The sequence below is a fragment of the Macaca nemestrina genome, chromosome 8 (assembly GCF_043159975.1).
Source record: "Macaca nemestrina isolate mMacNem1 chromosome 8, mMacNem.hap1, whole genome shotgun sequence".
In the NCBI taxonomy this organism is placed as follows: Eukaryota; Metazoa; Chordata; class Mammalia; order Primates; family Cercopithecidae; genus Macaca; species Macaca nemestrina.
The window spans coordinates 11,810,206-11,823,706 of record NC_092132.1 but is presented as its reverse complement, the minus strand read 5'-3'; the positions used below and the strand labels follow the sequence as shown (position 1 = coordinate 11,823,706).

The window sequence follows — 13,501 nt, the reverse complement described above, 5'->3', positions numbered from 1 at the left end:
CAAATTCACAGTCCCCCAGCCTCCACTCCCCAACACATCCAGCAGAGGCCACCCTGGGGCTCCTGCACCTGCTGTCCCAGACATCTGCAGTGCATGGTCCTGCTCTTCTCATGGCTGCTGCCTTCTCTGCCTGTGGGTCTCAACTTGAGTCCTGCTGTCTCAGAGACCTCCCTGGTGACCCCATTTACAGAAGCCCCCTCTAAGTTTCTATGATAAACCTCATTTGCTCTCTCTTCAAAGCACTGCTATGTGATGTTTATTTCTTACCTTCCTTGTTTATTTCTTATCTTCCCCTCCCAGTCAGAATGAAATTCCATGAGAATAAGGATCTCTCTCTCTTTTTGCATTTCAATAGCTGTAGTGGGTGAAATAGTGGCTCCCAAAGAGATATGTTCAAGTGCAAGTCACTGGAATCTGTGAGCATGACATTTGGAGAAAGGGCCTCTGCGGGTGAAATTGTTGAGGATCTCTGCATGAGATCATCCTGGATTAGGGTGGGCCCTAAACCTGATGACAGGCGTCCTCATAGGAAAAGGAGAGGGACATGTGAGATATAAGGGGACACAGGGAGGAAGGCCCTATGGAAGTGGAGGCAGAGGCTGGACTGTCGCAGCTCTGAGCCCAGGAACACTCCGTACTGCCAGCAGCCGGCAGGAGCCAGGAGCGGGCCTGGGGCGGCTTCCTCCTCAGAGCCTCCAGGAAGAGCCAAGCCTGCCCATAATTTGATTTCAGACTTCTGGCCTCCAGAGCTGCGAGAGGATGCACTTCTGGTGTTTTGAGCCATGAAGCATGCAGAAATTTGCTATGGCAGCCATAGGAAACTAAAGCCGTGCTTCCTGCTCTTAGATATAATAGATCCTCAATAAATAGTGTTGGACAATAATCTGAATCCTACTGAATAAACTGCCTCGCAGGGCCCCAGGTGTACACGGGGACTGAGCATTTAATTCTGGGAGCACCTCACTCTCATTACCAGACCCCTACCCTCAGCCCAGACCCCCACTCTCAGCCCAGGCCCCCTACCCTCATCCAGATCCCCACTCTCAGTCCACACCCCAACTCTCAGCCCAGACCCCACTCTCAGGCAGCATCTCACCAGCCACCATCGGTAGGTGTCGTCCTCCAAGAGTGCATTTTGGGCGGTCAGCAGCGGCTGCACAGTCTGGTTGAACCTCTCGTCGAACCAGACCGAGAGCTTGCGCTGCCCGATGCAGTGGGTGCAGGTGCAGGGCCTGTGCTTGATCAGCCTCTTCAGGTTCTCGGAGAGCTCCAGGACCATCTGCTTGGGGAACCAGGTGGTGACCACCATGGTGTGGGAGTAGTTCAGGAAGAAGGAGGTGAGGAAGATGAAGAGCACGAGGAAGGTGAGCACCTTCAGGGTCCTCTTCCGCAGGGTCACCATCTTCGCAGCCCTGATGGCGGCCTCCCACGATGGGTAGCAGAACTCCCTCCTAAGAGAGGAGAAAAACGGAAGAAAAATCCCAGAGGTGGAGGCTCAATCAGAAGGGATGGCGGGAATTCCAAGGGAGGACACAAGGGCCGCTAAGGTCGACTTCACTCCCGCTGGGGGATGACCCCCCCACTGTGTCCCAGACACCGCTGTGTGGTAGACCAAGGCCATTCGTGACATGTTGGCTTTGCTTGCATATATTTACCTTTTCAGAAAATAAAGTAGCCTATTCTTCTGCGATCCTTAAAGAGCTGATAATGTCTCCTGATCAAGCTTTAACCAGTGATTTCCTTTCCCATCCAAACAAGATAAGGGGTCATTAATCGCTGTGACAGTCCAGGGTCCCTCAGGAGCAAGGACCTCGAAGGAAGGGTCTTGGTATAGCGGGGAGGGAAGCTATGTCTGCCGTCCTCCTCCAACTGTGGTTTCTGATGATCCTTAATTAGGGCTTTTTCTTTCTCATGCTGTCGCCAGAGACACGGTGGGTATGCAACCAGCTTGATGAAGGCACAGAAGGTTGTCTGTCATCTGCAAAGAAAAGGAGGAAGAAAACAGGGTGAGATTCTGTGATCCTGCTATAAAAAATGTTTCTCTCCACATCTCCACCAGGATGCATTCCGTGGTCTTCCTTCTGGTGTCATGCCAACCTGGCAGGTGGCTCCGGATGGTTTATCTACCTTTGTGAGCCTCAGTGCGTGCATACAATGGATGTTGTCATCTCTTTGCAAGGTTACTATGGGATGCAGAAAGTGTCCCCTCCATGCTTCCAACAACAAGAACCTAGCACACTGACACACTCAACAAACGTTTGTAAAAGAGCTCATGACGCATGTAGGTACAACATACACAGGGATTGTTAAATACATGTTATTTGCTTTCTCTCTACTTCATTCTCTTCCAGATTTTGGATTTCAGCAACAAGCACAACAACAATGGTATGCTTAGAGAGTGACCCAGGGTTCCTTTTACCCGGGCCATTCAAGCTCTGCCAACTGGCCTTACTTCCATAGAAGGGGCTTTAGACAGTCCAAGTTCAAGCTCTGATTTCCCATCTGTGGAGCCTTGGGAAAGTTATTCAACCTTCCTGACCCTCAGTTTCTTCTTTTGTAAAGTGGGATATTAACACCCCTACTTATAGAATGGTTATGAAGATAAGATAAAATGATGTATGCTGGGCTTCTGGTATCTATTAGGCCATTGCTGAACTTTAATTTTCCTTCTTCAGTCGGGCGCGGTGGCTCACGCCTGTAATCCCAGCACTCTGGGAGGCCGAGGCAGGCGGATCAGAGGTCAGGAGATCGAGACCATCCTGGTTAACACGGTGAAACCCCATCCCTACTAAAAAAAATGCAAAAATTATCCGGGCATGGTGGCGAGTACCTGCAGTCCCAGCTACTTGGGAGGCTGAGGCAGCAGAATCCCTTGAACCTGGGAGGCAGAGCTTGCAGTGAGCCGAGATTGCACCACTGCACTCCAGCCTGGGCAACAGTGCAAGACTCCATCTCAAAAAAAAAAAAAATTCCTTCTTCAGCACATGAATGAATCAATATTCTTTGATGATCCACTAAGAGCTGAGAGCATGAGATATTCATGCATACGTATCTCTTCAGATAATCCTCGGAATATACTGCCAGCTAGATACTAGTTTCCCTTTTTGTCTTGAAGAAACTCTCAGAGTTTCTCAGAAGAAACTGAGACTCTCCCTAAGGAGAGTGTCTCAGAAGAAACTGAGACTCAAAGAGGTTAGATGACTTGCCTAAAGAAAAGAAGGAGCAGGATCTGAGTCCAAATCCACAGTCCTCTGATTCCTTGCATCTGGAGGGGTTAGGGTTAGGGTTACTGTGGTCCCCTCTTAGGAGACCAAGAACAGGGGGTTGAGGGCTCTACCCTGGAGCAGACACCTGTCTTGTTAATTGTTCTTCAGACTACTACAGCTGGAGGGATATAGAGCAAGGGGGGAATATTCTTTTGAAGAAAGCAAACGGGTACCTCTCAAATGCCCATCAGAGACCCCCCTGGCTCTCACTGACACCTTGGGATTTCTGTATGATACAACTGCAGTTACACCTCTGCCCTGGAGCATGGTCTCTTTGGTCTTTGCTTGGAATGCTGAAGGATGGAAGGAATCTGATCAATTCCTCCCCATCCTCAAGGTGTAGATCGCCAATAAGCAGGGTATTTTTTTTTTCCAGGAAAATTAGAATTGAAAAGAGATTGATAACCTTTTGGTAGAAAGGGGGGCAGCTCAAAAAACCATATTAAATCCACAGTGCCTTTCTGGAAACATCCAGGGTCCAAGATACATAGGGTGCAACCCTCTACAGCTTCCAGAAGTAGAAGCCCAACCTATGGAGGATAAGGTCTGAGCTCTGCAGCTCAGTTGGCAATGTCATTTTTATCCGGCCCCTGCTCCAATTTTCCCTTTTCATGAGAACCTAGATTTTGTTTATAACCTAGAGGTGTCCACAGGTGTCCCATCCAATTCTCTCCCCACCTGCCCCCATCAAGGAGCAGTTCTGTAATTTGAGTAAGAATAACTTCTGCATCACCACAGGTAGGCTCACAATTCACTTGACTGGCAGAGGGTTCCCACCTCTTACCCCAGTAATTGATCCAGGGATGGGCATGTGCCTTAATTCATCCAGTCCAGCTTCTGTAGCGAGGGAAGAAACTCTTTTGCTCTGGTTGGCTTGTTGTTGACATGTGGAACATCCTGCTGGCTATTTTGCTAGCTTGTGTAGAAGAGACTAGAGCTGAACAACCTGAACAAATGGTGCTAAATCCTTGATCCTGCTCAACTTGCAGCCCCACCCTCATCTTGACTTTTCAGATACGTGAAGGAATGCGCCCCCTTTATGGAATAAAGTAGATTATTTGTAACGTCAAGCAACATGACTGACCCACAGGTCACAGTTGCTCCTACCTCTGTGCCCCCGCTCAGGCCGTTCCCACTGCCCAGAAAACCACCCCCACCCTGCGTGGCCGATGGTTCTTACTTATTCTCTAGGGCTCAGCTGGTGCCGACTCCTGGAGGAAGCCCTGTCCACTCCTGGAGTGAGTTAGGGGCCTCTCCTGGCTCCCCAAGGTCCTGGCTGCACTCTGTCTGCACTCTTCACACATATGTCTCCTCCCTGGACGAGGAGCAACGTGAGGATGGAAACTCAGCCTCACTATGGCAGTGACCCTGTCACCCGTGCACCCACTCAATGCTCAGTGGAGGCTTGGGTCATGAAGGAACCCAGAAATGAATGGAGGGAAACCAAACAGCCAACAGTCCAGAGGGAGATCTGAGAAAGAAAGCACAGATTCCGAGTCAGATTTCTATTCTCAGCAGCCTGTCCCACTCTACTCACTGTGTGACCACGAAAAAGTCGCCTAGCCCTTCTGAACCATCCCTTCAATGGGAAAAAGGGATTGATAACACAAATTCTGCTAATTTCTCAGGGCTGCCAACCCATCAAGGTTGTCCATTCATCTCATTCATTGACTGCATATTTGCTGGTCCTTGCATTGTCCAGGCCCTGGACAAGGTGGCTGGGGTACATCGTAAAGGGATCTAAGGTAGGGGCCTCCCAGGCATCAATAGGGCCCCAGATCCTTTGGAACAAAGGAGGCCAGTATGCCTGGATCAGACACAGGCTGGAGGAGAGGAGTGGTGGGGGGTGAAAGGGAATCTGGGCACGCAGCTGGGGTGAGAGTGCGTTGGGCCAGAGAAGCCACAGTCAAGACTAAGCTTTCTTTGGGTTAGCAGGTTTCTCTGGAAACCTGCTGGTGGGGCTGAGCAGAGGAATGCCATGGTCTCATTACATTAGCCTTTACAATGAACAGGGCCTAGGGCACCCTTGCCCTTAGTGTTTCTGCACCCCTAATGCCAGGGCAGAGATGAGTTCTCTGAAATAGATGACTGTTGAACCGTGTTGATCAAACAAGGCTATGGATGACAGGTCATGTTTCCTACAATGCCCTGCCTCTGCATGAGAGACATGAATGCTCTAGGCTGCTGCTAGGGGTTGGGTGAGAGGCAGGGCAGACAGCAAGGTTGTGCTGCACAGGCTGTGGGACTGTGACAGCCTCCTCTCCTCTGGGGCATCCTGCAGCCACACCTCCAAGGCCAGGGCACTCCCCATAACCATTAGAGGCTTCCGAGCTGGTATCATTTAGCGCTTTCCAAAGCCCTGGATAAAACTGCAATGGAAAAGCAAGAACGCCGCCCCACCCCTTCCCTGGCTGCAGGGAAGGAACAGGACTGCATGTCTTCTCTGTGCTCTAGCAAGTGTGGGGCAGCCCGCAGGCATGGGGGAATGCCAGCCCTGGCTCCCAGACATGAAACCTGGGTCAAGACGCCACAGACCAAAGATCTGTGCATGCCAAGTGTGTGGGGAGGGAGGCCTGGCCTCCCAGAACAAAGAGAAAGAAGAGAGGGAGCAGAGAAGGATGGGGAAGGAGGGAAGCTGGCTTCCTGTCCTCTGCCAAATGGCAGTCATTTCCCAGCCACATGCTCAATACGAGGAGGCATGAAGCACCTGCACACAACAGAGCTTAGTGGGGTCACCAGCACAAGACTGACAAATGTCAGCACACTTTTGACGACTGGAAAGTAAGAATTTCCATACGGAGAGTACCTAATGAAGATAAACTCCTCTGGCAATAGCGAGTTGAGGGGCAATGCCCAGAGACTGAGAGAACTGTGTGGAACTCCTGCAAACACGGATGAATGAACTGCATGGGGTTTTGAACCTGTAGTAAATACCCGCTGAACGGGATGGTAGTAAATACTCATCACAGGCTGGGATGCCCTCCCAGCCCTTCACACAGCCCCTGGCACTATGGTCACCAGAGAAGAGGTGTGCCTGAGTGAACTGTGCAGGCTGTTGGCAAAGTTGACACTTTCAATACAGAGTAGCCACAACTTTCCCCATGTGATCCCCAAGCCACCGGGAGAGGTGAGTAACCCTTAGGCTTGTTTCCCTGAAACCGAGAGAAGGCAAGTGACTTATCCAAGGTCACACAGCAAAATGGTGGCAAAGCCAGACTCCTGCCTTCTCCTGTGGCTTTCTATGTAGCCATGGCTCATCATTCAATTCCATCAATACCTGCTCTTATCTGCCCTATCTCCCCCATTCCCTTTCTAATAACTTCTTTGGACTTGGTTTACTGTCATCCCTCCAGCCTCTTATGTTGGATACTACCTTGTTTACCTTCCCTTCTTGCTGTGCCTACTCTATTTGAATTATGTATTCAGTTCTTCATTTCAGTGGTGTCTTTTAGTTCTGGAATTTCCACCTAATTTTTTGACAGGTTCTACTTTGCTGGTGAATTTCTCCATCTTGTCATCTATCTTTGTGCAATTATTTACCACAGCCATCTTAAAGCCCACACTGGATATCCTGTGATACTTGGATAACATGGGTCTATTTCTATTGTCTATTTTCTCGGTTGCTCTGTCTTTCTTTGGTTATTTGGTTATGTCCTTGGCAGCCCTGGTTGCTGTTTGTATTGTATATGACAAAAATGTAGAGGCTCTGGATGAGGCTGTCCTCCTTCAGAGAGGACTGGTTGTCTCCTGACCAGCAGGTACAGAAGGGGCACATTACTCTGTTCTAACTGCGGCTGTGTTTCACTTTTCATGAAGACTGGTCTATTTCTGGTTTACTCTTACCCCTGGGGCATAGCCATTCTCAACAGGTAAACTGAGATGCTTATCAGGGTGACTATTCCTTACAGGCTCCTATCTCCAATTTCTGTCTCCCCTGTAATATGGGATCACCATAAGTTTAGCTTAACTTTTTAGCCTTCCATTTTTGTTGTTGTTGTTGTTGTTGTTGTTGTTGTTGTTACTGTGTTTTTGATTTTGAGATAGAGTCTCCAGCCCAGGCTGGAGTGCAGTGGTGTGATCTTGGCTCAGTATAAACTCTAACTCCTGGGTTCAAGTGATTCTCCTGCCTCAGCCTCCTAAGTAGCTGGGACTATGGGCACACGCCACTGTGCCTGGCTAATTTTTGTATTTTTAGTAGAGGCAAGGTTTCTCCATGTTGGTCAGGCTGGTCTTGAACTCTCGACCTCAGGTGATCCACCCACCTCGGCCTCCCAAAGTACTGGGATTACAGGCATGAGCCACCATGGCCAGCCTTTTCAGCTTTTCATCTGCTGTTTTCTGCTTGGTTTCTTAGACTCTGGACCCATGAAACTTAAGTGCTGGCAAATGCCTTGAAAGGAAAATTTTAAAAGGCACAGAGCACACGTTCTTTTCTTTGTGGTTCTTTTTGCTCTAGGTTCTTGGTTCCCTGGGTTTTGGTTGACTTAGTAGTCCTGAACTCACTGACTCCCTCTACCTACCTACCTATCTCTGTTTTGTTTCCCCACCTTGTGAGACTGCCAAACACTTTGAACTGTTGCTCTTTACTCGTCCTCTGAACCCTCTGCAAAAATCAGCACATACCTTGTGCAGGAAAGGAGCAGGGAGTATTGGGTTTCCCCCAACTTATTTCCTTTCTCTTGGGGGTCTTCACACCTCAAGTCCTGGCTGCTTTAGTTGTTCTCTAATGCCTTCAGAGAGCTGGATTTCAAGTTTTTCCAGCTTTTATAGTTCTCAGTGGGAGAAAAGATCTGGTACAAGCTTCTGCCATTGCCCAAAGTAGAAGTACAGCATCTTTCCTTTGCCTTTCCATGTTCCTGTTCTTGGAGTGGTTGCCTGTATGTGTCAGGGGCTTGGCAAATTCAGAGAAGAGGGTGGGGCCAGAGAGGCCTCAGAGGTGCCGAGGCAAACCTCCTCACACCAGCCAAGTGCACAGATGGTGGGAGGAAGAGGCAGATTTGCAGGCTGGAAAGTTGCAACTGCAGCCGTGGCAGCCACCACCTCCTTGCCCCACCCAAGGGGCCCCACTGCATCTGCTTTCACTTTATGTCAGAACATCCTGCTCCCAGGCCAGCTCTGCACAGACAGCGAGGATGACTTCCAGTGCAACACATCCGGGGACTTCCCATTATTGAAAAACAGATCCTCCCATGGGCTTTGGGATCCTGGCCGGCTGGCTTCATGTATGGGCACAGGGTGGGACCAAGTAAGACCTGACCAGTAAATCTTGGATACTTAAAGGCCCTCAAACCTTCCGGTAAGAAGAATGACTCCTTTCTGAACTGCTCTCTGGCCCCGGCCTGGTCACTGGATGCTTGGAACCCATTTAATCTGGTTTTGTAAAGAATTTCCTAGTGGATCATGGCCAACAGTTGTCTGAACAACAAAAACAACAACAACAAAGGCACAGACAGACCTGCATTCAAATCCTGACTCTTCCCATTCCTGGATGTGTGTTCATGGGCAAGGCACTTGCCCTCTCTGATCCTCAATTCCTGAATCTACAAAATAGGATTAAAAATGCTCACGCAGGCCAGGCATGGTGGCTCACACCTGTAATCCCAGCACTTTGGGAGGCCAAGGTGGGTGGATCACCTGAGGTCAGGAGTTCGAGACCAGCCTGGCCAACATGGTGAAACCCTGTGTCTACTAAAAATACAAAAATTAGCCGGGTGTGGTGGCGGGTGCCTGTGATCCCAGCTACTTGGGAGGCTGAGGCAGGACAATCACTTGAACCTGAGAAGTGGAGGTTGCAGTGAGCCCAGATCGCACCACTGCACTCCAGTCTGGCTGACAAAGTGAGACTTTGTCTCAAACAAACAAACAAACAAAAATGCTCACACGAAGGGTTGCTGTGGGATAAAAGGCCTTGCACAAAAGTGACCAGCTCAGTTCCTGCCACAGCGTAGATGACCATAAAGGTCAATTCTGTCTCTCCCCACTAAGCTTCAAGGTCCTCATTTGTAAACAAAAAGGAGAAAGTCCAGCAGAACCCTTGGCCCGTCCCACTGGCAGCGTTGTTTAAAACCAAATGAAATCAGGCATCAAATCATGCAAACCAGTGGTATTACACAAATGATGATTCTCGCTGAATTCATTATTTGTGTGAATTCCTTGATGTGCTGAACAGCTAAATCTTCATGCTTTCTACTCCTGTGGCCAAGACCTCCCAGGACCTGCAGGAAGGAGCTCCTAACATACTGGGGGAAAGGTCAGGGTTCCCAGAGGCTCCCAGACCCAGAGGACTCTGCAAAAGCCATGCCTCAGGTCAGGAGGTGGCTGTCCCAGAGCCTTATGTACAGAGTCAGGCCCACCTGAGTTTGCAACCAGCTTTGACCTTCCCCAGGAAAAGGTTCCTCAAAGTTGCTCTGATATCTCCAATTTTCCACTCTCCAATCAGTCTTTTTTCCCACATGCTTGGAAATGCAGATGCATTGTCTTCTAAAGTATCCACGATTTACACATCCGCAGGAAAGCCTGGTCACCCTCACAGCCTCTGACTGCCAGTCTTGAATTGGGGGTCATCTCATTTGTTTTGCATTGTTTTTTAATAGTTTGCCAAAACAGTCACAGCTGCCATCCATTTGACCCTTTCAGCAGCCCCACTCACTGGGTGGTGAACAGAATACGGGTATTGGGGGGTCAGCCAGATCTGGGTTTGAATCCTGAATCTCCGACCTCCTAGCTGAGAGGTCTTGGGTAGGGACCTCATCTACCTCATCGGGCTCAGCGCCTGCACCAGCAAGATGGGGGAAAATCCCATCTCTTCAAAGGGACACATGAGGATTAAGTACATAAATGCTTCACATTTAACAGATGCTCAATACATGGGAGTTACCTTCACTGTCAACTTGCAGACAAGGAAACTGAGGCTGACAGAGGGCAGGCGCCTGGATTGAGTTAAAACAACCAGATGGCAGAGCCAACTTGGACCAGGTCTTTTGTATCTTTGGGATCAATGTCTAAACGTTTCTTTCCTCCCTCCTTCCTTCCCTCCTTTCCTACCTACTCTGTGCTCAGCACGGGTCCCCAGGAAGAAGATGCAGTCCCTGGAAGCGGAGTGTGTGGAACTTCCATATGGAACTCTCCCAGTGCAGTCCCCTGTGCCCCTGTGTTATTACAAGGGGGTGTGTCTGACCTCCACTTTAATCCCTCATTCAGAAAATCCGCCTAATAAGAAACCTGGGCCAAGTGAGTCAGAGCTAGAGGCGCCTGGTTAGAAGCCTTGCTGGGCTTTAGCAAGCCCACCCCTGCCCCAGGATTCCTGCCACCTGTCCATCCCCCTGCAGCTAAGGGGTACTCCTGGCCTGATACCGCTGACCCTGGGTGATGAGGCCTTCTCTTTGCTGATATCCTTAACCCTCCCTGCTCCCTGGGTATCACACACAGGGAATTGTGATGGGAGACTGTTCAGAAACATTTAAGAACTCGGCAAACTTGTAGCTATCATCAACGAATAAGGCTAGAAACTAGAGTGGTATCTGCAAGCCACACGGCTCAAATACCCTATTGAGAGTTGCATCAATCCTGCCTGCATTTGAGGGTTCTCAGAGCACCCTGTTTCTTGTTGCAGCAGGGGTTCCTATGCTGGCCACTGTCTACAGGAGTGAGGGCTTGTTCCCACCCGCTGTGTGCTTCCCCTGACTGCAGGGGCTGGAAGCCTGGGAACTACATTTCCCAGCATCCCTGTCCACAGTGCTCTGGAAATGGTTGAGATCTGAGCAGTGATAGTTGGGATGGCAGGTGGGCGAGGCAAGAGCCTTCCTCCCTCCGGCAGTGGTAGAAGCTGCTTTGTGGCTGCCCCAGAATCTGGACTCCAGAACCTGCCTTCTTCCACTTCCAGGCAGTGGGGCAGCTGCAGATTCTGTCCTGACTTCCTGAAGTTTCGTGGCCTGTGGGCCTCAACCTGAAGCACTGCAGCCCAAACCCTGGAGGGCCCCCATTCTCACTGCCCTTCTCAGAACTTTATAAGCACTTGGATCCCTGAATCAAATCCTTATGCTTCAAGTTGCTGCCTCACTTCATTCCACAGATGTGGAAGCTGAGCTCAGAAACGGGAAGGGACTTTTCCAAAGATACACGGGAAAAGCGCACCAGGGCTAAAGAAAACCAGATGCCCAAGTCGCCAGACACACTTGACTCCTCAGACAGAACCTGCTGTGTTCTACAGGGCGGCTGCCCTGGAGTGGGTGTTCTTCCCATTCCCAGGGCCAGGATCTTAGGAGGTGTCATGGGCTGCAACTGAAAAGAGAGAGAGGGTGGAGCTTTGGGGAGGAGACAAGGTCGGGAGTTGGTTTAGCTGTTGCCACAAGGGGTCGAGGTCTGTTTGCGGTGACCCCCAGGAAGTTACATGGGCTGCTGAGCTTCAAGTTCCTCATCTATAAAGCGGGAGTTAGAATCCATCCCTACTTGAGGTGACTGCATAGAGCAGTAATGTGTCAACACTGAGGACACCTACCATCACCTTTGTCTTTTCTACACCCTGTTCTAAGCACAATACTGGTGCACATTGGCTGGGCCCACAACAAGCTCCCGATGAGGGTACTGGGTATTATCTCCAGCTTTCAGAGCTGGGACAGAGGCCTGCAGTGGTCAAGCCACCTACCCAAGGCCCTCGGCCGGTAGGTGTAAAGTCAGGATTACGGCCAATGCAGAATCCCAACTTCACATCTGCTGGTATGAAGTGGATGGTGCCAGGCTGAGGTCCGCCCCTGCCCTGGGCCTCCTTGGTGTCTGAGCTGTGGAAGAGGGACCAGCCTCTCCCCATTCCATGGTGGCAGTGCGAGCACTCGGCGGGCTTTGCGTGTGACGCAGCTCAGGGCCTGGCAGGGGCAAGCGTGAGCCTTCCTTTCCCTTGTTTTGTTTTCTCCTTGCAGCTCAGCTCCACCCGCTGAGTCACCCCTGAAGCTGGCAGCTATGCTCTCATGGCCGAGCCAGGCCTGGACCCACTCGATGCCGCTCTCCTCCCCCGGGTCAGGAAGGATCAGCCGTGAGGGAAGCCAGACCCATTTCCCTCCAGAAAACATCATCCAAGAGAAAGAGGACCACAGTGAGGTGAGGCTTGAGAGGAGGCCCTGGCCACTGCAAGGTAAACAGGTGATGACAAGCTCCCTGTCAATGGCAGGACTGGGGTAGACATTCCTCTCCTTCTATCGATTAAAAAAATCAGTCTCAAATGAAGCCAGTCAGCAACTGTGCTGCCCTGAGGCTGCCTGCGCCTCCCAGGAGAGGAGGGAGCACCCACCCCAAGCCCCTGGGGACAGCAGCCATGGAGCACAGCGTGACTGGGGCCACCTCAGGAGCCAAGGCCAGTCAGCTCTTCATCTGTAAAATGCGACAATGATCCCAGCCCCTGCTCACCTAGACTCGGCTAATTGAGCAAATTAATGAATACTGGTTAGTCCTGAGAGTCACTGTCTTTCTTTCTTTCTTTTTTCTTTTCTTTTCTTTTTTTTTGAGATGGAGTCTCGTTCTGTCACCCAGACTGGAGTACAGTGGCGTGATCTCGGCTCACCATAACCTCTGCCTCCCGGGTTCAAGCGATTCTCCTGCCTCGCCCTCCCACGTAGCTAGAACTACAGATGTGCACCACTGTGCCTGGCTCATTTTTGTATTTTCAGCAGAGACGTGGTTTCACTATGTTGGCCAGGCTGGTCTCGAACTCCTGACCTTGTGATCTGTCCACCTCTGCCTCCCAAAGTGCTGGGATTACAGGCGTGAGCCACCGTGCCGTACAATCATATTACTAATAATCTTGAATATTTAACACACATTGGAATCAATACTATTGGCATATACATATATATATATATATATATGTATATAGTGCTTAGAACAATTCCCGACCATCACAAAAAGAATATTCAACATTAATATTAATATTAGGAAAATGTCACCTACCCGGGATCATCATTCCTCTGAGAAATTCAGAACTGCATGTGTGTGTGTGTGGATAGTGGCTGGCGGGGTTGAAAATGAAGAAGAAATGGCATGTGTGAGTTTCACACCTACTACATGCAGACACTTGACATACAGCATCTCACTTTGTCTTGGCAACATCTCTGACCTGGACACTGCCAAGCCCCTTTGTGGATTCTCTCTCTTGCTTTCATTCTTTCATTTGACAGTTACTCACTGGGCACCAGCTGTCTAGCAGTTACTGTTAAGTGCTGAACAAAACAATGGTTAGACAAAGT

At 50.0% G+C, this 13,501-nt stretch overlaps 1 protein-coding gene across 12 annotated transcripts in view; it reads right to left on the bottom strand.

The window, feature by feature from the left end:
• The window catches only part of LOC105492840 (ST3 beta-galactoside alpha-2,3-sialyltransferase 1), a 115,628-nt gene that overhangs the window by 19,597 nt on the left and 82,530 nt on the right, over positions 1-13,501 (bottom strand). For 5 of the 12 annotated variants that reach the window (XR_011606719.1, XM_071067797.1, XM_071067798.1 and 2 more), the window contains 2 exons: positions 1,656-1,978; positions 1,097-1,451 (listed from right to left, as the gene is read on the bottom strand). Coding sequence is in view for 11 of the 12 variants with exons in the window: in XM_071067797.1 (XP_070923898.1) it covers positions 1,097-1,402 (306 nt within the window). In the remaining variant the exon portion in view is untranslated. Of the gene's footprint in view, positions 1-1,096; positions 1,452-1,655; positions 1,979-4,050; positions 4,183-4,446; positions 4,738-13,501 lie in introns of all 12 variants that reach the window. The other 7 variants (XM_071067800.1, XM_071067794.1, XM_071067801.1 and 4 more) reach the window with 5 other exon arrangements.